This window comes from Sceloporus undulatus, chromosome 2, assembly GCF_019175285.1.
Source record: "Sceloporus undulatus isolate JIND9_A2432 ecotype Alabama chromosome 2, SceUnd_v1.1, whole genome shotgun sequence".
NCBI classification, from domain to species: domain Eukaryota; kingdom Metazoa; phylum Chordata; class Lepidosauria; order Squamata; family Phrynosomatidae; genus Sceloporus; species Sceloporus undulatus.
The window spans coordinates 157746003-157770559 of record NC_056523.1 but is presented as its reverse complement, the minus strand read 5'-3'; the positions used below and the strand labels follow the sequence as shown (position 1 = coordinate 157770559).

At 42.1% G+C, this 24557-nt stretch overlaps 1 protein-coding gene across 1 annotated transcript in view; it reads right to left on the bottom strand.

Annotated features, from left to right (window-relative positions):
• TEX2 (testis expressed 2) overlaps nt 1-24557 on the bottom strand; it is a 134681-nt gene that overhangs the window by 67800 nt on the left and 42324 nt on the right. The window contains 1 exon segment of the mRNA XM_042451555.1: nt 1995-3619. Within this exon segment, the coding sequence (XP_042307489.1) occupies nt 1995-3593 (1599 nt within the window). The 5' untranslated portion in view covers nt 3594-3619.

Sequence of the window (24557 nt, the reverse complement as noted above, 5' to 3'; positions counted from 1 at the left end):
CTTCTGTTCTAACCTATAGATGAGCAGGAGGACACCAGAAGCAACATCAAGGTGAGAAAGGAATTTAGAACAAACTGGGACTTTTGACTCTGAGTCTTGTCAGAATAGAGACAGGTCAGGAGGCCAGATGTGCATGCCATGCTAAACAAACCATGGGTGGAGGAACCACCAAGGTTAGACTTAGTTGGCCCTTCTTGCAATGGATATGACCATCTGCTTTATCACACTAGGGGGGAAAACAGATTTAAACAAGAGTTAAACAGGAAATGCCGTGTGATAAACATCAGACATTTCCTGTTTAACTCTTGTTTAAATCCTGTTTGCCCCCTAGTGTGATAAAGCAGAAGTCTTGCATACCAGCACCTTGCCTATAAGCAATAAACCAGAGTTTCCCTCTGCCTTACTGAGTTGGGTGAATTAGATCAGCGAGTGCATGAAAACCATCAAGGATGGGGTCAGGCAGGGCCATGTGGAGACACAGATGCATTTTAGTGTCTTGCATCAAGAAGAAAGGCAAGCACTCTTCCATGGAAAGGCACTCAGATTCTAAAGGAGAAAAGGTCACAAACAGGAAGATGGCTGATAAACAATCAGCAGGAGTACAGCTGATAAGTCTTTACACGGAGAAAGCTACAGGAAGAACTTTAGTATACAGAAACAGCAAGGTCAGGCTGAAAGCAAGTAGGGTGCAAACTTGAAATACAAGATTCCATTTTCTTTTGACTATCTATACAATGCACTTATTCTTATTACATTGTAAGAACTTTCAGTCAGACATTTAAGAGAGACTTTACCAAACTAAATGGAGAGGGTCACTTTAGAAAAGGTCTTTACAATGGAGCAAAGACATTCTAAAAAACAGTTCTCTCGGTGATTGGAGAAACTTCTGTTTGACCATGTTATTGGTCTATGACTATTAATATTACAGTTTTCACTTATAATGTGCTACAGGTGAGATCACCCCTCCCTTACACACACAAAGTTTAAAATTCTCAGCATGCACTAAACTTCCATTTAACTTGTCATCGTCAGTCTTGTGTTTAACCAACACATACACAACCTTTCAGCTTGTTCAGTTCACTGATTTCCAGAAGGAATTGGACACATTCTGTCTTATAAATTTATTCTGGAATTTCAGCTTGCTCTCTTGTTTCACAATGGCAGAACCCCTTAGGCATAATAGAGAAATAGAGAAACAATGTGAGGCACAGAGGAGTACTCTTCCAGAAAAAATATACTGGTAGTAGTGAGAGATTCTGCAAATACTTTTGTTCTAAAACTATCAGATCAACCCTCTGAATACCAGTTACTGGTGAGAACAGTAACTGCCCTCATGTCCTTCTTGTGGTTTCCCATGGTTATCTGGTTGGTGACTCTGTGAACAAGACTTTGGCGTTCACAGACATTTGGACTGATCCAATATTCTCACATGAACTGATCTTCTTACTTCTCATGTCTTAGACTGGCTAAGACTGAATTATAAACAGTTTAATTACTTCAGTCTGTCACAATTCAACTGAGAGCTGGTTTCACATAGTTTGATCTCTTCAGCATCAGCACAGAGGCAGCCTTCCAGTTGTTGCTGGACTGCCACTCCCAGTGGCCTTAGCTAGCATAGGCAAGGGGGTAATAACAGTCCAAATAGATCTGGAAGGCTTCAGGATTCTCACACCTGAAGTAAATGACTCATCTGCCCACCCCATTCTTCTCTAGATCAATTCACCATCCTTTGATAAAATTACAAATCCTGCTAGATAAGAACAATTAACTCAACATACCCTAGCTGATGACCTAAGCAACTAATGAAACCAGTCTAAGTACTGCATTATCGTGGATTCACTGCCATATAAATTCAGCCTGTATCTTACTCTGCTGCTGAGTGTTATAGTCCTTGTTTTTGCATACGCACAGATATGAAATCCTATATCCAATCTTTGTTACAGGTGGATTATGTTATCTGTGAATGTGTTTTTAAAAGCAATGCAGCTGCTTACCTTCAATATCTCAGGTTCTCTGATGTCCAGAGGTTCTGTATCCAGCTGCTTGTTCCAATGTGCATGTAGCCTGTTATATCTAGCACTTGGTGTAAAAAGCCAAATAACACAGATAGCAATCATAAACCCAATGGCAACTCCCAAGAAGAGTCCACTGAAGTAACTAGGGAGGGGGACTATAAGATAAGCATAGATCAGCATTGTGAGAAAGTACAATGTCTTCATTGGAAGTTTAGGCTGTTGCACATGAAGTTCAATTTCACCTTCACTGCTGAAAGGTGTGGAGCTTTCCTCAGGCATCTCTGTTTTCAATGAACCGTCCCAATGTTTGTCAGCTTTGTCATCCTCTATCAAACAAAATTCCTCGGAATACAGTTCACAGAACTCCTCATCTTCTTTGCTTGCTAAAGCAGACAAAGAACATCTTTCAAGTACCAGTGGCCCCTTTAAATTGGCATCCTTTGTGCTTAATAATGGGGAACCTCTACTTTCATCCTCTTTTGCATGCTCTTCAGCTATCTGAGGTTGTTTAGTACTCTTATTTATATTGGAGTCACTTCCATAGAAGTCCCCCTCAGAATCACATTCTTCTTCCTTAATGCTATAGTTGTTATTGCTTTCCAAATGGCCATTCAAACTGGAAAGATTGGATAGTTCTGAAGCACTTGAAGATAAGGCTTTGGGCCTGTGGCTACCGCTCTCATCCCCCATTATTTTACTGAGGAGCTGAAAAGGCTCATAAATCACTTCTGAAAGGCGTCTTTTTGTGTCTTCAATTTTGGCTTCCATTTCGGGTACTTTAAAAAAGGAACGAGTATCTGAAGGAGATGTTAAAGGGGATGAGGGAGCTGTTTTGGAATCACCACCTGTGCTCCGAGGCTGAGTGAACTGCTTGAACAAGTGCAAGTTCAGTTTAGAGTCAGGTGGTTTGTATGACACCACTTCAGACTCCTGTTTGGAAGTGTCCGTGGACAGAGACTTCACCAGGGATTTCATTAATTGCCTGTGCCTTGTGGGTGGAGTGGGTTCTTTTGGTTCGATGTCCGTTGAAAGGGACTTAACTAAACTCATGAAGGGCTTTGAGCTAGTAACAGTGGATGGTGAGCTAGATGTGACAAGCGACTTGGAAGGGGAATGCAATGGAGAAGAAGACAGGGTGGTTCTCAGTTCTGAAGGCAAAACCCCACCTGATGAGGGAGGAGCGTGACATGAATGTGAGGAAGGTGAGAGAGATAATGGCACCACATCGAATACTTGGGACTCCGACGGCTTTATAGTTGGTGTGACTGTGGGAGATGAGGCAAGTGGAGATGCAACCATTTTAAGCGAGGTAGTGGAACCAGAAGAGTCATGGTCACCAAGGTCAAAGCAAAGGTCCTCCTTAGCTTCCAGTGCTGTTACAATGCTTTGGTCATCCGGTGCCTCAGGGAGAGACTTCTTGAACTCTTCCTCCTCCTCCTCTTCCTCCTTCCCAAATGCCGAGAAATGAATGGTGATAGTCTCTCTGGAAACAGATCGTTGAACCTGCACTTTTGGCGTTGGCTGCTTTGAAGACATTTCCCCAGTTTTCTCTGCATGGCTACTGTTCAGACTTGTCATTGCAGGTTCCAGAGATGTGCCAGGGTCTGTAAAGAAAAAGCCAAATAGAGATCAGACTGTGGAAGAAAGAAGTTTAGTTCACCAACATCTGAATTTCATCTAAACATCAGGAAGAATGTCTTTACTGTAACAGCTGTTTGGGAGTGGAATGGGCTGCCTCAGGAGGTGGTGAACTCTCTTTCTTTGGAGATCTTTAAACAGATGTTGAATGTAAATCTTTCAGGAGTACTTTTCTTGTGTATTCCCGCATGGCAGGGGAATGGACTACATAGCTCTTGTGGTCCCTTCCACCTCTAGGATTCTATGATTCCATGACTCAATGAATGTCACACATGAAAATAAGTGTTCAGTTATATATGGGCTAAGCTGTCTGGAAGAGATTACATATATCACTCACACTTCAAGTGATGGGGAAATGGTGCTAGAAAAATCAAGAGAATTGATCAAGAAAAATAGGTAAACCATTTGCTAGCAAAGCTAAGGTCAATTTTTCTAGCTTTATCACTATTACTAAAGTTTAAATCCATAATACCTAATATTGTATTTCTAAAATTTAAAAGCTTTGGGGACATAATAGCTTGGAAAGAAGAAATTATTAATAACCACAAGGGAAAGAGGAGTTACTATACATGCAATATGGCACAAAGCCCCATTTTAGCATAGCAGTTAGCATTTCTATTTCCATACTGCTTATCAGTGAACTCAGCTCTCTCTAAGAAGTTTACAATCTGTAAGCCAATTGCCTCCAACAATCTGGGTACTCGTTTTTCTGATCCACGAAAGGATGGAAGCCCTGGGGTTGAACTCACAACCTTGTGGCTGCAGTACCAGCATTTAACTACTGTGCCACCAGGGCTCCTTTCTAAACAAGTTGAACTGTATCTTTGGATCAATGCCTGTGTTCATAGAGGGCAGTAGATGTGGCTAAGAGAAGAAGAGGCAAAAAAAGCAGGCCAAATTTGAAGAACTCCCACTAGGCCCTCAGTATTTGTGGGGGATACCAAAATTTGTGGATGCTCAAGTCCCATAGTACTCAATGGTGGTGCAGCCATGTGGCTGCACCACCATTAGGGATAATGGCACTTTGTCCCCCACCATCCCTGAAGCCAGCCTTGCCATTTTCCCCATGGCTGGTGGCAGGGGGACTACCTTTTCTTCCTCCTCTTCCCTGACTCCTCCTCCTCTTTGCCTTGCTTTACCATTGTCATGGCTCTTCCTGCTTTTCCTACCCCTTTTCCTCCCTTCTCCTGCCTCCTCCTCCTTTCTCCTCCTCTTCTTACCCCCCTCTGCTGCCACTATTCGCCCTCCTTGTTCTTCCTCCTCTTCCTTTCCCTTCCTCATCTTACCCCCTTCTGTAGCGGCCACTCGTCCTCCTTTTCCTTCCTCCTCCTCCTCTTCTTCCCTACTCCAACTCCTTTGCCACCCCTCAAATCCACGCAAGGCAAGTCCGCAGATATAGAGGATGGACTGTACTACAGAGATACTAAAGCAACTGTACACAATCATTTTTACACAACCAACAATACTACCTGGTTAGCCCATTGTGTGAGGTGATGGCTAAAGCATTGTGATTTGCCTCCTGAACTGATTTTTCAAGTCACAGCTATCCATGAAAATTAATGTGATTGTAATATGCACTCCTGCAATTATAACAGCAAACTATTAAGGTTATTAATGGAAAGGATTGAGATTTTATAAATCTGAGCTATTCAGTCTCTTCCAAATGTACATTTACCTCTAACAAAAAATGAGAGGTGTTTTATTGTAGTGTTATTGTTGTGTGCCTTTCAAATTATTTCCGACTTATGGGAAATGTAAAATGAAGCTATCACGGGGGGGTTTCTTGGCAGGGGGAGGGTTGCCATTGCCATCCTCTGAGGCTGAGAGAGTGTGACTTGTCCAAGGTCATCCATTGGGATTACAGGGCTGAGCAGAGATTCGAACCGTGGTCTTCAGAGTGATAGTCCAACACTCAAATCATTACATCACACTGGTTCTCTTACCTATATTTTATGTATATATTCTACACATTAACTATTTCAGCACACTCACACAATTAAGACCACAGTTTGGATATCAAGAATGTTTCTTGACAGACTCAAGCAAGCTGCAGATGACTGAATGCCATTCATAATAAGGGATTCATTTTAGGATGCTGATCACATTAGTAAAGGGAGTTTCAAATCACACTGCAGTACTGAATTCTCTTCAGTACAAAAGGCTTTTCATGACAACTACACAACTGGGCTCTAGTGAGGGACAGTGTTTTTCTTAATTGATGAACCTATAAAAATGTAAGTGTAAATGTAAAATTCTTGATCAAAACAAAGATCTATGCAGTGGCATCACTGGGGTGCGGGGGTGCACAGTGCACCAGGTGACACACCAGAGGGGAGTGTGACCCAGGGGGGTGGTATGCCCCGGGGGGAGCAGGCGGTTGCCTTCTAGGTCCTACATGGCAATGGCCATGCGGGACTTGGAAGGCCAGCATGGTGGTGGCTGCCTTCCAGGTCCCATGCAGGACTCAGAAGGCCAAGGGGACTCCTGACAGGGCCAAGCACATCACCCACCTTGCTGCTGCGGTGCCACTCAATGCATCATGGCAGCAAGGTGGGAGGAGTGCCCATTTGGTGCTGCCCCTAGAAGCCCCGCCTCCCCACACCGGGTGACACCCTGGGCAGGGACACCATTGGATCTATGTATTCTAGCATTCTTTTCACATAGCTGCCAAACAGAGGCCCCAATACAAAGCCTACCAATAGGACATGTAGGGACAGCATTCACTGGACCATGTGCTCCAATACCTGGTCCACAGAAGCATATAGCCATGACAGCACATGTCATGTGACCATGATAGCCTTATCCCCCGTCAATTTTTTCCATCCCCTTTTAAAACCATCCAATTTGGTGAACATCAGTACAACTTGTAGTAGAGCAAATGTCATGGTTTAACAAGGCATTTTTGTTACTCATGAAAAGTCCAGCTTTTGTGAACATGTATGTAAAGGAAGGAACTTTTGACCCAATTTGCATTTATACACCCTTATGCTTTAAGTCATTTGCTGTATGGAAGCTCCTTCCCCTAGCTGGGAGAAATCCTTTTTGGTTTAACCACCCTAAACAAGGTGGTGATGCCAGCAGATTTGGTCACTTTACTGCTCATTGTCCAGAACATTCATGAAAATTTATAAAGCACCAGCCCCAACTAAGAAAAACAACAACAGTGGCCATGTCTCTACTTAACTGCCTATTATGAAAAGATCCTACATCATCCTTCAAAGTCATATTGTCAGACCAATTGTCCTCCTCCATAAATGTGTCCCTTGCATGAGATCATCTTTCTCTTTCTCAGAGATATGCCCATATTCCTCAAGATCTCCATTTTTTTTCCTATGATAGCAGAGGAGGCACCATTAGGGGAGTGGGGTGTCCTAAAGGCATCTTCCACTCTTTTCTCTCTCAATTTTTCAAGGTCAGTTACCTTATTCCCAAAATGAATGAATTTGTTTTCTGAGAGTCAAAAAATCATTGCCCTTAGCCTTGGCACATACTGTTAACTCCTGTTCAGAAGGCAAACAATTTTAAGTGTGACACTGTATAACATGTAATTAGATACTTCCACCACCCAGCCACCCCAGCCTGTAGCTGTTTTTCAATTAGAGCAGCTATGCTGTGTATTATAGCTATATTATTATTATTATTATTATTATTATTATTATTATTATTTGTATTTGTATTTTCCCAACTCTCCCACGTGGATCGAGGCAGGATTACAACCTAATGGTAACAATAAAATACAAAAGTAAAACATATAATTTCAAACATTAAAACAGTTAAAAACAATGCAGCCACGTTTATAAGATAACATGTTCTGATCCTGGATAGCAGAGTGAATGATGTTGTTACAGAAGATTGAGTGGATAGGCTTGCCGGAAGAGATCTGTCTTAATTGCCCTCTTGAAACCCTCCAAGGAGGTAATAAGATGGGTCTCTTCCGGAAGGTTGTTCCATAGTTTAGGAGCCACTGAGGTAAAGGTTCTTTGGGAGGTTGAGACTAATCTGGTTGGATGTGCTTCCAGCAGATTTTCCCCAGAGGTTCTGAGTGTGCGGGGCGGATTATACAGGGAGAGGTGTTCCTTTAAGTAACTCGGGCCCAAGCCATGTAGGGCTTTATAGGTGATAATGAACACTTTGCATTGCGCCCGGAAGCTAACAGGTAGCCAATGAAGATCTTTCAAAATAGGTGTTATATGGTCAAATTTCGAAGAACCAGTAACCAGTGCTGTATTTTGTACTAATTGAAGCTTCCGAACTTGGCACAAGGGTAGCCCCACGTAGAGCGCATTACAGAAATCAAGGCGACAGATTACCAGTGCAAGTACCACTGCTTCAAGGTCCTTTCAGTTCAGGCAGGGACGCAGTTGGTGTATCAACTGAAGTTGGTACCAAGCACTCCTGGCTGTCGCATTTTTTAAAATAAAAACAAGCCACAACTGTATGTGTGTGTGAGAGAGCAGCTATTATGCTGCACCAAACTCTAGTAACTAGAAATCTAGATTAGTTGAACCCCTAAGAATGGTATTTTTTTTAAATGCAAGGAGTGAACTTTGGGAGCAAATTAAGAAAATCATGAACTTAGAACATCTCTTCAAAGGTCTGACTGATGATGAGTCCAGCTCATAGCTGGAAAACAGAAGTACAGTCGGCCCTCCATATCCACAAATTATTTATCCACAGATTCAACCATCGAGGCTTGGAAAAAAATAAAATAAAATAAATTCTAAAAAGCAAATCTTGATTTTGCCATTTTATATAAGGGACAGCATTTTACTATGTCAGTGCATTTAATGGGACTTAGCACACACAAATTTTAGTATCCATAGGAGGTCCTGGAACCAAGCCTGGTATAACCTTTTAAATTGGACTGTGAGCAGTACCTCTCTGTAATTTAAAGGCTACACTGCAAATAACTAAAAGTGATCCTACACTCAGCTTGAACTGAAAGTGAAGATACACTCTTTGCTTATAAGTAGACTCTCCACTTGTTCAGTCTGTTTTGTAGTCCTCACCCATGTACAGCAGCACAGTGAGGACTTTTAAAATCCCCTTTCAAATTGTGGATTTAGTCACATTTATGCTTCAGTCATTAGAGACTGGGGCGGGTTACAGACGGGCAGGAGAAGACGTCTTGGAGGTGTATTCAGCTGAATGCGGAGCCTCCAGACGGCCCGCCCCGGGGGCGTGTTTCGGGTGTTGGAGCTTCCACACGGGGGGCAATGAAGACGCCTCACCTGGGTCCGTTTCGGACCCGGAGTTTCCAAACCGCCGCCTCGGAGGACGCTGCAAAAAGATAGGCAGCTTCCTCACGGGCGGCCCAAACCGCGGCTTTTTTTCCCTTTTGCCGCATGAGAGGTGCGCATCAAAAGGTCTTGGGCACATTCAAGCTCCGGGGTCTCTTTTTTTTCCCCTTTGCCGGCTGGCGAATGCGCAGCTGCGCAGGGCTAAGCAGCAGCGGCAGAAAGCCTATGGGCACATTTAAAGTGCCCAAGCCCCTTTAAAACAAAGGTGGTCTCCTGCCAGCTGGTGATCAGCTGGTGTTGGCATCCTTGTCCGTTTGCACTTTGCCAGTGTCAGCAGCATCATAGATGCCTCCTCTCCTTTGGTCCCCGCGCTCCTGCTGAATCTGCAATGCGCAGCCACAGCTGTCTCCGCTGCCACCGCTGTCCCCCTGCCATCTCCCCTCACCTCCTTTGTACATATGTCAATATTTACAGTTTTAGCGTTTTTTATTGTTAGGTGAAAATGGCAGAGGAATGTGTGTAGGGGTGCACTTTAAAGTCCAAACTTTCCAAGCAGCGCATGCGTACATGTTGCTCTAGGGTTAGGGTTAGGGTTAGGGTTAGGAGGCTTAAAATGCGCCGCAGCTGTGCCTCAGCTTCCACAGCTGCATGGCAGCGGACGTTGCAATTAAAGCCTGACTGCAAACTGCACATGTTCCAAGACCCCAACTCACTATGCGACGGAGCTTTTAAATGGGCAACTTAAATTAGCGGCGTAGCAATTCTGGTGTACCGGTGCAGCAGCTCTCATGGCTTCTTCCACTTCTCGATATGTGTCAGCATTCAGGTAGGACTGCTCCAGTTTCTGCAGTTACTCCAGTTTCTGGGACCATATAGCTATAATGTCAGCCGTCTCAGTATGAGACCAAGACATCCCCTTGCCTTTTTTCGGGGTGCTGGTGGATGGCTGAGCCATCCTGCCTGGTGGCAAAGGGGAGCCGCCACACAGCTGTGCCAGGAGCAGCCGAACTGTGCCCGTTCCCAGGTGAAAATGGCGCAGGAATGTGTGTAGGGGGGTCACTTTAAATCCCAAACTTTCCCTTTTCCCTTTCTACAACCAAAACATCCGCCGGCAAAACTTACAACTTCCCGCGGTTCTAGCAACGACGCATGCGCACAAGTGGCTCTAGGGTTAGGGTTACGAGGCTTAAAATGCGCCGCAGCTGTGCCTCAGCTTCCACAGCTCCATGGCAGCGGACGTTGCAATTAAAGTTTGGCTGCAAACCACGCATGTCCCGGGACCCCAATCCATTATGCGACGCAGCTGACACGGAGCTTTTAAACCGGCAACTTATATTTGCGGCGTAGCAATTCTGACGTATCGGTGCAGCAGCTTACAGACGGAGCTGCGCAGGTACGTATCAAACAGAAAAGAAGCGGAAAAAAGCAGCACCTTTTTAATGCCGCTTCTTCCCGCTTGGGGCGTGCGGGGGGCATGTTCATGACGGCATTCAGGTAAAGCCCGTCTGAAGGCTCTACCTTCATGACGTCATGAGTACATCCCTTTTTGCCCGTCTGTAACCCGCCCCGGTCAGAGTTGCAAGAACTGCAAATTTCTACAAGATTTTCTCTCCTATGATTTAGCTGCCTTTACTGTGCCCTTATTTCTACTTCACCTGATGATTGATAAATTAAATTAAATGGTGACTTATGAGTTAGATAAATGCATAGCAAAGCATTTGCTCTCTCACTCGGGAGCTTAAGGTAATACACCTTGACACTTGGTTACAGGGGCTGAGACACAATTATCTTGAGGACTCCCACTCTTGTAATCCACAGTTGTTTCAGAGGTCAGGAATATCATATATATATATATATATATATCTCCCAGAATTCCTCAGCCAACACTGACAATGCTGGGTAGGGATTCTGGGAAGTCTATCTCTTCCCTAATTCCCTCCCCTTGTTAATGAGCAGCTAAGTCAGGGAGACACATACCAAGATGCAAGTCATATCTAATTATCAATGGAAGCAGGATGGCAAATCCTTGGTCTAATTCTATGGAGCCCCTCACCCAGGAAAGAACTGCACTGGAATATGAGAATACAGTACAGCCTTTCTACAAGACATGTGCGGTGGCAAGAGACATGACAGTTCCACCACACACATCCCCAAGCAAATTCAGCAGCAAGCCTGCTCATACTAACACGTGGTTAGACAGAAAGTATAGAAATGCCAGCTTCCTTGGCTCCTAACCTACAATTAGCCAGGCATGCATTATCTCCTCTGTGCCTAAGTTTTTAGATCTGACAGGCTGCCTGCAAATTCTTCAAAGGCCATGTGCAAACAACCCTCTGTGTGAGAGCAGAAGCATCAAGCAGCCTCACAACAGGCTAAGTCATAAACACAAGGTGATTCTTTCTGCTATTACAAGAGAACCAGCAGAAAACAGGCCTTTATTTTCAGCAAATATGTCCAAGAATTTCAATCCTTTTGCAACAGTTTTCAGAATCTAGGCCATCTTTTAAAGTAGCCAGGAAACATGACAAAGTATTGCCTCAGGGAAAATTGAGGGGAGGGAGCAAACCAGAGATTACTTCAATTGTCAAGACAACAGATTTGTCACCTTAGTAACTAAATTATTTTCAGCAGCTGTGAGAGGTGCTATAATCAAACTGTCAAAAACAGAATTTATAAGAACTCCTTAAGTATACCATTAACCTAAAAACGCTCTTTACCCTCTCCTTTCCCAAGAAATCTAGGCAAAGGTGCTGTGCCTAATAGTATGCCCTGCATGATATGGGGGACCCAGTCTACATTAAATGACAGCAAAAAACTTGGTCACAGCATTTTAACATTTCTTACTTCTCTCTGCTTAACAATTAAAAAATTAACCAATCTGAACTAATCACCATCTAACCAGATACCAACTGGCATTGGGAAAATCATTTGGGGGAGTATTCTGGTGGATAACAGACTTAAGGCTATTTTCTTAAATCATTAGCTTATTTATTGTATACTCATTTTTTTTCTGCTGAAGCTTGAGAAATTGTATTATTTGGAATAGAGATTTTTACAGATCTAAATTTAAATGGAACTTCCAGAAACTATGGCAGGAGTGCTACATTATTGCCTTCCCATCCAGTAAAACAGAGGATGCAATTAGAGCAAGTTAACATTAACTAAAACAGGAGGATATCCTGGAGCACAGTATGAATACATCCTGGATATTTAACTGAATGCAGAGTATAAACATCCAAGGGCAAGTGCTACTCTGGAAACATGCGCAGGCATTGAAAGTAACTCCATGGACATCAAAAGAGTTCATTCCCCAATCCTTAAAGCTGTTTTTTTTTTTTTTACAATGCAACAGAGATATTATTTGCAATGAATAAAAGATGTAAACAGTTTCTATTCAATATGAAGTGGAAGGCTTTAATGGCCAGCATGCATAGTCTTTTGTGGGGTTTTTGGGCTATGTGGCCATGTTCTAGAAGAGTTTATTCCTGACATTTCACCTGCATCTGTCGCTGGCATCTTCATCAGCAAAACGTCAGGAATAAACTCTTCTAGAACATGGCCACATAGCCCGAAAAACCCACAAACAAGTATCTATTCAGACAGTAACACTTAAGTGCAATGGGTAATTTTTCCAAAGCATACGACAACATTTTTTTTTTTTTTTTTTGGATTAGAAGTAGATTCTTGGGGTATTAGTCCTTTTCTGGGAAAGAGGAAGGCTGGCTAGATTAAGACTCAGCCTCTTTTAGTAGAGTTCACAAGTGGAAGCAGCACTGAAATCTCTTGGGGCTCTCTGTTTTAACAAAGTAAGGCAAAGTTGCATAGGTTAAAATGTTACAAATTACATTTAAAGGTACATTAAAATATATTTATATGCAGTGTCTAAGACCTGGCTAACTACAAGAAAGTTTCAGGAAGTGAACCTGCACACACCATCTGGAGGAAGAGAGAGAAAGAAATGAAGAGAGGGAGTAGTATTTTATGTGCTTTGAAACACACCTGGAAGGTTTTCTACACACATGGTGTGGTTACTTAGATGTATCTCCACCATGGGCGACTGAGTAAATGGGGGAAGTTTTAAAGGCAGCATGTATAGAGTAGAGGCATGGAGGAAACTCTTACTCTCTAAAGACCCATTGCTCTAACAACAAATGGGTGAAGGGGGTTAAAGGGAATGTTTGATTAGGAAGCATTTTTTCAACAGCGTTAAAGAAAGCCTACTCTTGGATAACATTCCTTCTTTATTAATGCTCCATTCCTATACATACCTGGGAGTAAGTTCCATCACATTAGATTTATTTCAGAGCAGACATGCATAGCATGATGTAGTGGTTTGAGTTTTAGGGAGCATCTGCACTGTACAAATAATGCAGTTTGACACTACTTTAAGTGCTGTAGTTCCAGCCAGTAGAATCCTGGGATTTGTAGTTTTACAAAGTCTTTAGCCTTCTCTGCCAAGGAGGGCTGGTGACTCACAAAACTACAAATCCCAGGATTCTGTAGGATGGATCCATGGCAATTATAGTGGTGTCAAACTGCATTATTTCTACAGTGGTGTACCTTTGGGCCAGGACTCTGGAGGCCAGGGTTTGAATCTCCACTCATACACAGAAACCCACTGGGTGACTATGGGCAAATCACATTCTCTCAACCTCAGAGGAAGGGAAATGTAAACCCCTTCTGGGCAAATTTTGTCAAGAAAACCTTGTGACAAGTTTGCTATAGGTCATAAATGGCTTTAAGGCACATCACAAGAACAATAACAACAGACATGCATAGTATTATGCACTGTTCAAAAGAAAATATTATACATTTCCAATCATCTGGCAACTAGATTCTCCTGTCCTGCCATTACAACAACTTAAGGTAACCAGAACTAATTGTTACCCTAATTATTCATACTCAATTTGTGCTACTGAATAGCTAGAAGGGCCTCATATACAACCACCAGCGTCTCAAGTCTAGAGCTGTGACTGTGTGCGCCTTTACTCCCTGGTAATATTAAACAACTATGCCACAAATGCTTTCCCTTAATAAAGAAATAGTAGATCTAATTCACTAATCCACTCACAATTTTTACTCACATCTGTATCTATTGATTTCAACCTTAAATTAAGACCTCCTTGTTCACACTGGCTGGCTAAGATGCCACATCAATACAACTCTGTCATCAGTAGCCTTTTTCTCCCACCCACATTCCAGAATAACAGGCAGTGGAAGATTTCATTCCTCCTCCTTTCCCTCTGCTAAATGCATTACTGTACTTCAGCCTATTTTTCAGTATATTGAGAATATACTTAGTAATGTTTATGAATGGTCTCAGGGCACTGTCTCAATAGCATATGCTATGCAGTGCAAACAAGAAGCAACAGCAATGCACTTCCCCCTGGAATGTTCATTGGTGAGGTGGGAGAGAGAATGCTGCTGTGACAGCCTTTTCCCTTTGTTCAGTCCACTCCTGAGTTTGAGCAACAACAAAGTACCTTAAATCTGTTACCCAGTCATTGGAGCTCAAAACAATTGATGCCTGAGTACATCATGGGCACAGCGCTTGGTCAGGGGAACACACATTGCCTGCAAAGCAGTTCCACTCAACACAGCATCTGGACAGTGTGGTTTCCACTCTAAGCAGAAAAGTCCAGTATCAAAGTCCATAGCTTTGCATCCTGGGCCTGCCAGATTTAAAAATGAAACTCACAAAAGGAGGGGATAAGAAAGGGAGGTGGTTAAAAGGTTAGTCTGGTACCTTTAAAAAAAGAATGACCAACTGAGGCTGAAAGAACTATGGTCCAAAACACACTGCAGAAATAATTCAGTCTGATAATGATTTAACTGCCCTGGCTCAATGCTAAGGAATCCCGGGAATTGTAGCTTATCATGGCACCAGAGCTCTCTAACAGAGAAGGCTAAATGTCTCACAAGACTAAAGTTCCCAGAATTCCCTAGCACTGAGCCTAGGCAGTCAAACTGAATTATAAGAGACAGAGGCCAGAATTCTATTGCTAGTTCTCAGTAGACCTACTGAATCAATGGGACTTAACAATGTGTTGACTCACCATTCTATGGGTTCACTCTACTTTGGACTAACCAAAGCCTCAAGTGGTAAAGTGGAAGAAGAGAAGAAAACTGTAAGTTTTAAAAAGTGAGTGCTTTGGGGAGGCGAGGTCTGGAGGCTACATGAGCTGTGGACTGCACTCCCTCTGTCTCTACTGCAAGATGTTTGGATTTGCCATTCTTACCTACACACAGCACCTTTGTTTCTTCACTCACTTTTTAAATATTCCAGCCTTTGCCCCAAATGGGACCCAACAAGCTTGGGAAATTTGTGGCCCTGCTGGACTGTAAACTCCATCATTTCTCACAATAGGCTATGTTGGGCAGGGCTGATGGGAGTTGCAGGCCAACAGCATTTGGAAGACCACAGTTTGATCATTTTATTCCACACGAGGTGATAAGTGGCATTTAAATGCGATTGATCTATCAATATTACAATGTGGCAGAATCCTGCAGTCAAAAGGAAACCTCTGCCCCAGTTGATTGTAACAAGGGCCCCATACAGACAGGCCAAAATAAAGCTGCTTTGGGTCACTTTGAAGATATGTTGTTTAAATGATGCATGCATCCTAAGAGTCTGAAGGCCACACCAAAGTCACATTTCAGTCCTAAGGATTAGAGCATGGCTTTGGCACAACTTCCGGACTCTTAGGGTGCATGTATCATTTAAACAGCATACCTCCAAAGTGACCTGTAGCAGTTTTATTTTGGCTTGTCTGTATGGGACCAAGGATTAAGGTATTTCCTTTTGAGAGTTCTTACTAGAAAGCACCTTATGGAAGAACAAGAAACACCAGCAAAACATTGAAATAGAGGGATGGAGAACACTGGGACCTCTAGATGATGCTGGACATCAACTCCAATAATCCCTTTGTATGGGGTATGCTGGCCAGGGCTGACGGGAGTTATACTCCAACCATCTTTGGTGGACAACATCTTGCCCTCTGATTCAGAGCTACAGGCAGATTCACATATTCTCTGAGCTTTCAGCAACATTTGTGGTCACTGTCCATTGTTATGATTTATGCATAGTGAGTGGATCCCTTTCACCTGATCCTCATAAGCAAGTCAAACTGTTTTGCAAACTGTTGCCCAAAACAAGCACCCATAGTGATATGTTGCCTGTTTTATTGAACCATTTCCTGTATTGCTATGTATTTTATATATATTATCCTATTATTTCTTAGCATGTACACCATAGGCAGTTTACTCTTATATATTTATTGTTTTTATGTACAGTGCTGTGCAAATCTACAGCGCTAAATAAATAAATAAATAAATAAATAATGTTAAGCCTACTAACATCCGGTTTTGCAGTCAGTTAGAGACAGCCAGGCCATCCCAGGGTGAAGACGATAGTTCTCACATCCAGTCTTACCATGCATTTCAGGTCACCTATCTTACACCAGGGGTAAGAATCAGGGACCCCTGTAGATCTTTCAATGTGTAAGTCCCGCCAGCATCGCTAACAGTGGAGAATTATGGGAGTTGTTATCTAACAATATTTGGAGGGCCATACAATTCTCACCCATGCCTTACAAACTATTTTCCCTGCCCCTCCATTTCAAATTGCAACTGCCTGAAGAAAATAAGAAGCTGCCAACTATAAATTGGTCTTGCAAAACATTCCCAAGAAAATGTACCAGAAGCAAACTATAAAAGCCCTAATATCTGTCTTTGTTATTTATAGTCATCAGAATAATTAGTCATCAGAATAATGAAGAGCTCAAGATTGTTGTTGTATCCCTTGAAGTCATTTCCGAGGTATGGTGAACCTAAGGTGAACATATCACAGGGTTTTCTTGGCAAGATTTTCTCAGAGGGGGTGTGCCTTTGCCTTCTTCTGAGCCTGAGAGAGTGTGACTTGCCCAAGGTATATCACTGTAGGTGCTTGTTTTGGGTAACAGTTTGCAAAACTAGGAACTTCTGCTTATGAGGAGCAAGTCAAAGGGATCCATTCATTATGGATAAATTGTAACAATGGACAGTGACCACCCAGTGGGTTTTCATGGCTGCGTGAGGATTCGAACCCTGGTTTCCAGATTCACAGTCCAGCACCCAAGCCACTAAACCACACTGGCTTTGTACAAGCTAAGCAAGTAGAATCAGGACTTTGCAGCATAAGCCCCACTGGCAGAGCCATGACTGTTTTGAAAAGGAAGCTGACATAAAGGATATTTGTAACACACAATGGGCTGTTATAAAAACCCAACTGCCTTTTTCAGACATGACCCCTTTTGATCTACTTCGGGAACTAAAGGGAACACTGCAGCGATAATGCACTTTGTACTATCCTTCAGCATGTTGTTTCTCCAACTTTAGAGCATTTAGATGGTCTTAGACTTATAAAAGCTGACAATTTGAAACAATTTTCCAGCCCTTGGGCATATGTCCAACATTTTTATTTTCCCACAGTGTTCTGACTAGTGTGAAATCTATCCTCAGATATATCCTTTGCACCAGTTTCTTGTGAGTCTAATTGTCTAGATTTTAGATCATTCTGTGATTACTTGCTAATATATGTAGTGCTAATTACCTGAAGGACAGATGAGAATGTCTATTAATGGACCAAATGGAAAAATATTGAGGCATACTTAATTAATGTGATCTAAACAGAGAAATGAAATTACAAGTGTGCATTTACATATCAAAACATTGTATCACTAATACTGTATAAAACATCATATCACTGTACTGTATAAAATTCTAGTACATTTTCTTGGGAATGTTTTGCAAGACCAATTTATAAGTGGCAGCTTCTTCTTTTCTTCAGGCAGTTGCAATTTGAAATGAAGGGGCAGGGAAAATATACACTGTACTGTATAAAATTGCCTCAAAATTCTTAGTACTTAATCTTCAAATTTACACAAAATGCTGATGTGTTCCTGATAGAATCACAGAAATGTAGAACTGGAAGGAGATCCGTGGGTCATCTAACCCAATCCCCAGACAACAGGGGAACTCCACAACTAAAGTATCTCCAATGTCTATTTAAAAAACTCAAAGGAGAGTTCAGCATCATCTGTGGCAGTTCCTTCTACTGTCTAACAGCTCTTACCATCAAGAGGGCCTTCCTTAGTTAGCCTAATACATTCGAAAGGACATATCTGCCAGCATCCACTTATATTGAGTCCCTAAACGAAAAAGGGTAAAGTGTGAGCCATGGGCTGCACATGGCCCTCAGAAGGAGCCTCATTTTAAAATTTCCCCCAAAAATTCCCTTGCTCCTACTAGCCTAGAAGGTATGGAGGGCAATGTTGGCACATATTTGGGGCCCCCTGTGACAACTGTCTGGTCACTACTCCATCTGCACAAGGCTGGGGCTTGTGCTTGCTGCTAAAATATCAAGACTGACTGCTGGTTGGGACCAGCTGTTTCCTCCCATCCCAGGCCCTTCACTCTGATAAGGTATATGAAGCAGTGCTAGCGACTAGTGGTAGCTTGCCACCAGTGGGTTAACTCCTTTGGATCACCATTTTGTGAAAACACAGAAACAATCCACCACCCCCTTCTCTAGTCAATCGGAAAGGAGCCATGGACATAGGGAGTGGGGTTGATTGTGTTGGAGGTTGGGGTGCCACTGAAGTTACAAACTGCAGCTAGTGTAAAATATAACATCAAGATTGTCGATAAGAACCACATAGAATTGGTTATAACATAGAAATCTTATAACACAAGCTTTTAAATAATTGCAAAAGCTGCCCGAACACTTCCAGACTGAAGTCAAGGGCTTGTGATGACATTTAAATGCTTAAATGACCTGGAACCTAAACACCTGAAGGAGCACCTTTTCCTATTGCACTTGCTCAAGAGGTGGGGGGGATTCCCTTTGTCCCACTACTGCACACATGTGCAACCTTTGTGTAATACAGATTTAGAAAGGAAAGAGAATCACAAATTCAGAAAGGAAGGAGGTTTCAAAATTTTTACTCAAATGAACTGATGGTCCAACTGTGATTGAATCACTTCCTCAGGGCAAATTATTCTTTTGGAACTGAAACTGTGCACATTATCCATGCCTAATGAGTAGTAAACCCCACAAGATCCAGTGGAAATGACTTCTTCAAGTGCATATTACAGCTTCAATCCATCTTCCATAGTGTTTCAAAATAACGATTTTCAGACTGTACAAGAAACAGCTTTAGTCACTCTTTAATTCACGAGCCCTTTCTGCCATTTCCTCCTATGCAGTCTTTGAGGTCTTCTCCCTCTCTTCCCTCTTTATGCCTGCATTGGATGCTTTTTGGTTCATCATCCCCTGATAAGGGCTTATGAAATCAGACCAGTCTGTGCATCTTGTACATACATTTCACAAAATATTGCACAGGCTTGCCCCTCCATTGGTGACTTGACCATTCTCAATAAGCTCTTTCCTTCTTCCCTCCTTTCTCATTTTTAAAGAATTGAAATTGGTTTAAAATGTAGGTTTGTAGCATGTATAAATATATATAAACTTGATTTAGAACATAGCAGATTAAGAAAAATATGTGGACATACACAACATTTATAATCTGGTAGCATAATTCACTACAGTACTTTCTCTGTCTGCCAACCACACTGTTTTGTTTAGGGTAAGCTACACAAGAGGCAATATTAAATTTGCATATGACTTTTACTGCCAACCCATTCCAGTTTCTCTTCTTCCTAATGACCAGTCAGCTGCTAAAATTCATGGCAAATGCCTCAATGCTTCAGGCCACAGACAATGCTGTTTACACCTAAACATAGGATATAGCATGTATTGATCATGTCTCCTGGGATCCGAGAGGTGAGTATAAAACCATGTGAAGAGGTATGAGCACAAGCCTAGCTAGTCCAGCACTCTGTTCATGTTGTGGTCTAAGTATGAAGCCTACAAGAAAGACACAAATGCAGCGATAATTGTCTTGTTCCTCAAAGGCTATTACAAAGAGGCATACCTGCCTTTAATACTGGAGGTGGTGTACTGTCATCCTGACTAAAAGCCACTCCTGGCCTCAGCTTCCATTAATTTATTTAATACTTTTTTATAGCTGTCCCAAGTTGGCAACCATCACTACATTGGGTGGAGTAATTTCCACAGTTTTATTATGCCTTATGTGAAGAAGTGCTTCCTTTTATCTGTCTTTAATTTCCCACCATTTAGTTTCGGTAAATGACACTCCTCCTCTCTGCATTAGTACTATGGGAGAATAATAATAATTTCTCCCTACCCACTTTCTCCACATAATTTTATACACCTCTATCATATTTCCCTTTAATCACATCTACCACTCAGTTAAACTGCCCCAACTAATTTAACTTTTTCTCATAGATTCAGTCTATAGATCATTTTGACAACCCCATTCTACACCTTTTACAGATTTATATATTGTCTAGTTTGGAGAGATTTTTTGGGGAGCTCTTTGCAATCTATTTTTGTTCTCATCACTTTAAATAATTTTGTGTTGCCAGCAAATTTGGCCACCTTACTATTCTCCCCTAGCTTAAGGTCATTTATGAACAAGTTGAAATGTACCAGTGCTAATTCAGATCTCTGAGAAACACCATTGCTCACTTCCCTTCAGTGTGAAAACTGACCCTTTGTACCAGTGGTCCCCAAACTGTGCCCTTTAAGAGATTTTGGACTTCAGTTCCCAGAAGCCTCAGCCATGTTGGCCAATAGTTTGGGATTTTGGGAGCTGAAGTCCAAAATCTTTTAAAGAGCACTGTTTGGGACCACTGCTTTATAACTATGTGCTGCATCTAGTTCTTTAACCAGTTTTAAACCCATAAGAGGAATTCTCCTCTTATTCAATGACTATCAAGTTAGTTCAAGAGTCCTTAATGAAGGAAATTATCAGAAGCTTTCAGAATAAACCACCAGCTCACTTATGCCCACCTATTTATTGACACTTTAAAACACTAAAGTATTAGTGGACTTTTCACTGAAACAAAGCTTAGCTATAGCCAGCTACACTCACTTATATTCAACATCAGCTGTATCTATTACTACTACTTCTACGCCTTCTACTTCCCCTTCCTCTTGGCCTTTCCTCCCAATAATGAGACTTAAAAGATGCTTCCAAAATATTAAAAACAGTACAGATCAAAAACTATACAAAAACATAAGTAAAAATATGAATATGTAAAGATAAATATTAAAAAATCAATTAAACTACCAATAATAAGATAAGATAAAGAGATGATAAATGTTCTGATGAATGTCTAGTCATAACTGACTGTCGAGGGTGGTGCTCAACTGTTATTAAGATGAAAAGACAATATTGTCTGAAGATGAATCTGGTGGTCATGTGGCCAGCATGACTGCACCAAATGCTGTTACCTTTCCACCAAAGTGGTACCTATTTATCTACTCATATTTGCATGTTTTCGAACTGCTAGGTTGGCTGAAGCCTGGACTAGTGATGGGAGTTCATCCCATCATTGCAGCACTAGGGCCTCAAACTGCCAACCTTCCGATCTTCCAATAATCAGAACTGACATCTTAATCACTAAGCCACCACATCACAAACTGCCAATACCAATACCTCTCCTTTCTTTCCCCTTTGCTTTCTTTGCTCACTACTACAGCCCTGAATACAAGATCCAAAAGGTGAGATTTCCACTACTTCCACTACTCTGTAGTGTGATTTATGTTACAGATATAAATCTGCAAGCAACCACCATCATCATACTAACCTATACAAATGTTCTCTGACAGCTTCTTCTCTGGTCTTCATCGGCTTCAGTTGTAAAATTCCTTCAGACACCTTGCAAGCGATATGTATAATGGACACAGTTTTTGGGTTATCCACAATGTATGTCCCTTATTTAATATTTGATCTGTTCTTTGATAATCCTTAAAACAATTATTTAGTGCATGGGCAAGATAGTATTTCACCAGCAAGGCTGTTTATGAAAGCTTCTGTACCCTTTCATTAGCTGTCCTACAAAAATATCCAGCTTGCTCTTTTCCAACTCCTTAGTGAACTTTCTTCTCATTGGATTCCTGCTTCTCCACTCTTTCTGGTGAACCCACCCTCTTTTCTCCACAGCTGCTAAGAACAAAACAAACTGCCATCCACTATCTTGAAGGAATTTTATATTACCAACATTCTTTCCCCTTTCTCTTTTAAAGAAATAGCACATTCAAACCCCCCACACATTATACACAGTCAGTCATACTGTGGGCACTAACATATGGGGCCTCCAAGCCCTTTGCAGAGACTTCAAATATCGGGTGTGGGAGAGAACATCATCTACTATAGGGACATTCTATAAGGCCAAAAATAAGCGCAAATTAAAAAAATTAAATACCAGTGAAGAAGTCTGAATAACACCCTTGCTTTTTTGAGTGATCTTGTAGCACCTTTGAGATTAATTGAAAGAAAGAAGCTGTACCATGAGCTTTCGTAAACTTGAGTCTACTTCCTCAGATGCATGGGATGGTAGGCTCAAACCTACAAAAGTTCATGCCACTAGCTTTTTCTTTCAGGTAGTCTCAAAGGTGATACAAGATCCCTTTGCATACTGATTTTCCAGACTAACATGCTTATGTCTTTGAATTCTTACGTTTTTGAGAAAGAGATGAATGTATAAGCATTGGGGCCAGCATGGGCAGGGAGACAGTAAATCAAAAGGAAGAACAACACAAGGCCATCCTCATAGGCTGGCATTAGGGGGACAGATAACAAAGTCCCCAGTTCTCCAAATATTAGCCCTGATCCCCCTCCTATGACACTGTAGTTCTTATCACTTGCCTTTCTTTCCCAGCAGAGCAATGTGATAGAATTCCTTTAGAGAACTGAGGCCTTTCCAGACCCTCCACCTTATATAGAGCCTCCTACTGCTGCCCCAAGCAGAAGGTAGGTGGCACCTGTCCATGCAGCAGTTATGCCCTCTACTTACTGGCAATTATTGATCTGTCTGAAGATGAAGCAACTGGTGTGGGATATCTAAAGTGCTCTAGGCCCAAGGATACCACCAGCACCAGCAGCACCACCCCAGACCTGGTGCCAGCACTGGGTGGATACTCTTCCAAATAAAGGACTTCAACTCTTTCCTCCATGTGAAATAGAAGGGTGTGCACACTCATATGGTGTTCAAGAGTTGGAGACGGGGGATGCCTGGTTTCATGAATCTAAAGCAGAACGATTCAGCAGCCAACTTCTGAAGTATCTGGCACCTCAGCAGGTAGACAGGTCTGTGCTTTTAAACTCTGTTCCTTTGAAAGGCTTAGTACTTAGGCTTTCCTATGATTCATTTGTGCTAAAGCTGTCACAAGTACAGAGAGCATTCTCAGCCCACGTGGCTTCCCAACTCATCTGTTTGCTGTGTTTTAATTGAAGTCAGCAGCTGAAGCTGGCAGGGCTTCACAAGACCTGTTCTAGCCTCAAGCACTGCCATCCCTGCAAACTCCACAGAGAACAATGTAGGTAAAATTCCTGGAACCCACCTGTACCAGGAGCCAACCGCACGTGATCTGGCAAAGCAGGGGACAGGTTGCAAAACATGCCATGGAAGGAGGCAGGCAAAGGTTTACCAGCCAGTAACCATCAGAGACCAAGAACACTCTCATATTTCTATAGTTTTTTGTGGGGGTTTTGGGCTATGTGGCCATGTTCTAGAAGAGTTTCTTCCCTTTCATATTTCGTATTTTAATACTCAGCCATAAAATGTATTAAGGCCAAAATATGCATGGAATTCCATAAATAGCAAATGGAAAATATGCAGTTAAAATGGCTAGGTTTCAGTGTAATAAAAAGCCAAGCAACAGATACCCACTCCTACACCCATTTTATTATTCAAATCAGGACAGAGAGCCATGCAGCCTTCCAGATGTTGTTAGACTGCCACGCCCAGAAGCCGTAGCAGCATAACCAATGATGAGGAATGCTGGGTCCAACATGTGATTCTTACCTAATTTTAAATGTTATTGTTGTGTGCCTTCAAGTCATTTCCAACTTAAGGCGAAACTATGAATGAGAGACCTCCAAGTCATCCTGTCCTCATCAGCTTTGCTCAGGTCTTGTGGACTCAGGAGTGTGATTTCTTTCAGTCTGTCTATGTAGAATGCAGCCTTCCTCTGTTCCTACTGTCCTACCTTACCAAGCATTATTGTCTTGTCTAGTGAGTCATGTCTCCTCATGATGTAGCCAAAGTATGACAGTTTCAGTTAAGTCATCTTGGCTTCTAGATTGGGTTTAGGCTTGACTTGCTCTGGTACCCATTTATTTGCTTTTTAGCAGTGTACAGCTCACATAACCATCCAACCTACATGGCCAGTGGGCTTGAGTTCCAAATTTGTTGTCTTGTCCCTTCAAGTTGTTTCCAACTTACAGCAGCCCTAAAACATACCTATCACAGGTTTTCTTGGCAAGATTTGTTTGGAAGAGGGTTGCCTTTGCCTTCCTCTGAGGCTGAGAAAGGTCACCCAGTAGCTGCATGCAATAGTCTATGATTTACAAACAATAGTACTACTCCTGTATTGCCCCATTTATGCTAGGTACTTTTTCTATTTTATGTGTCAACGGCCTTAAGTCCACATACAGCCAAGGTTGTAAGTTTCCATTATACTAATCTAGGCTTTTAGAGATCAGGGCTCCCTGTTTGTTATCAAGAGCTAACCTAATTCAAAGGGAGGCAATTT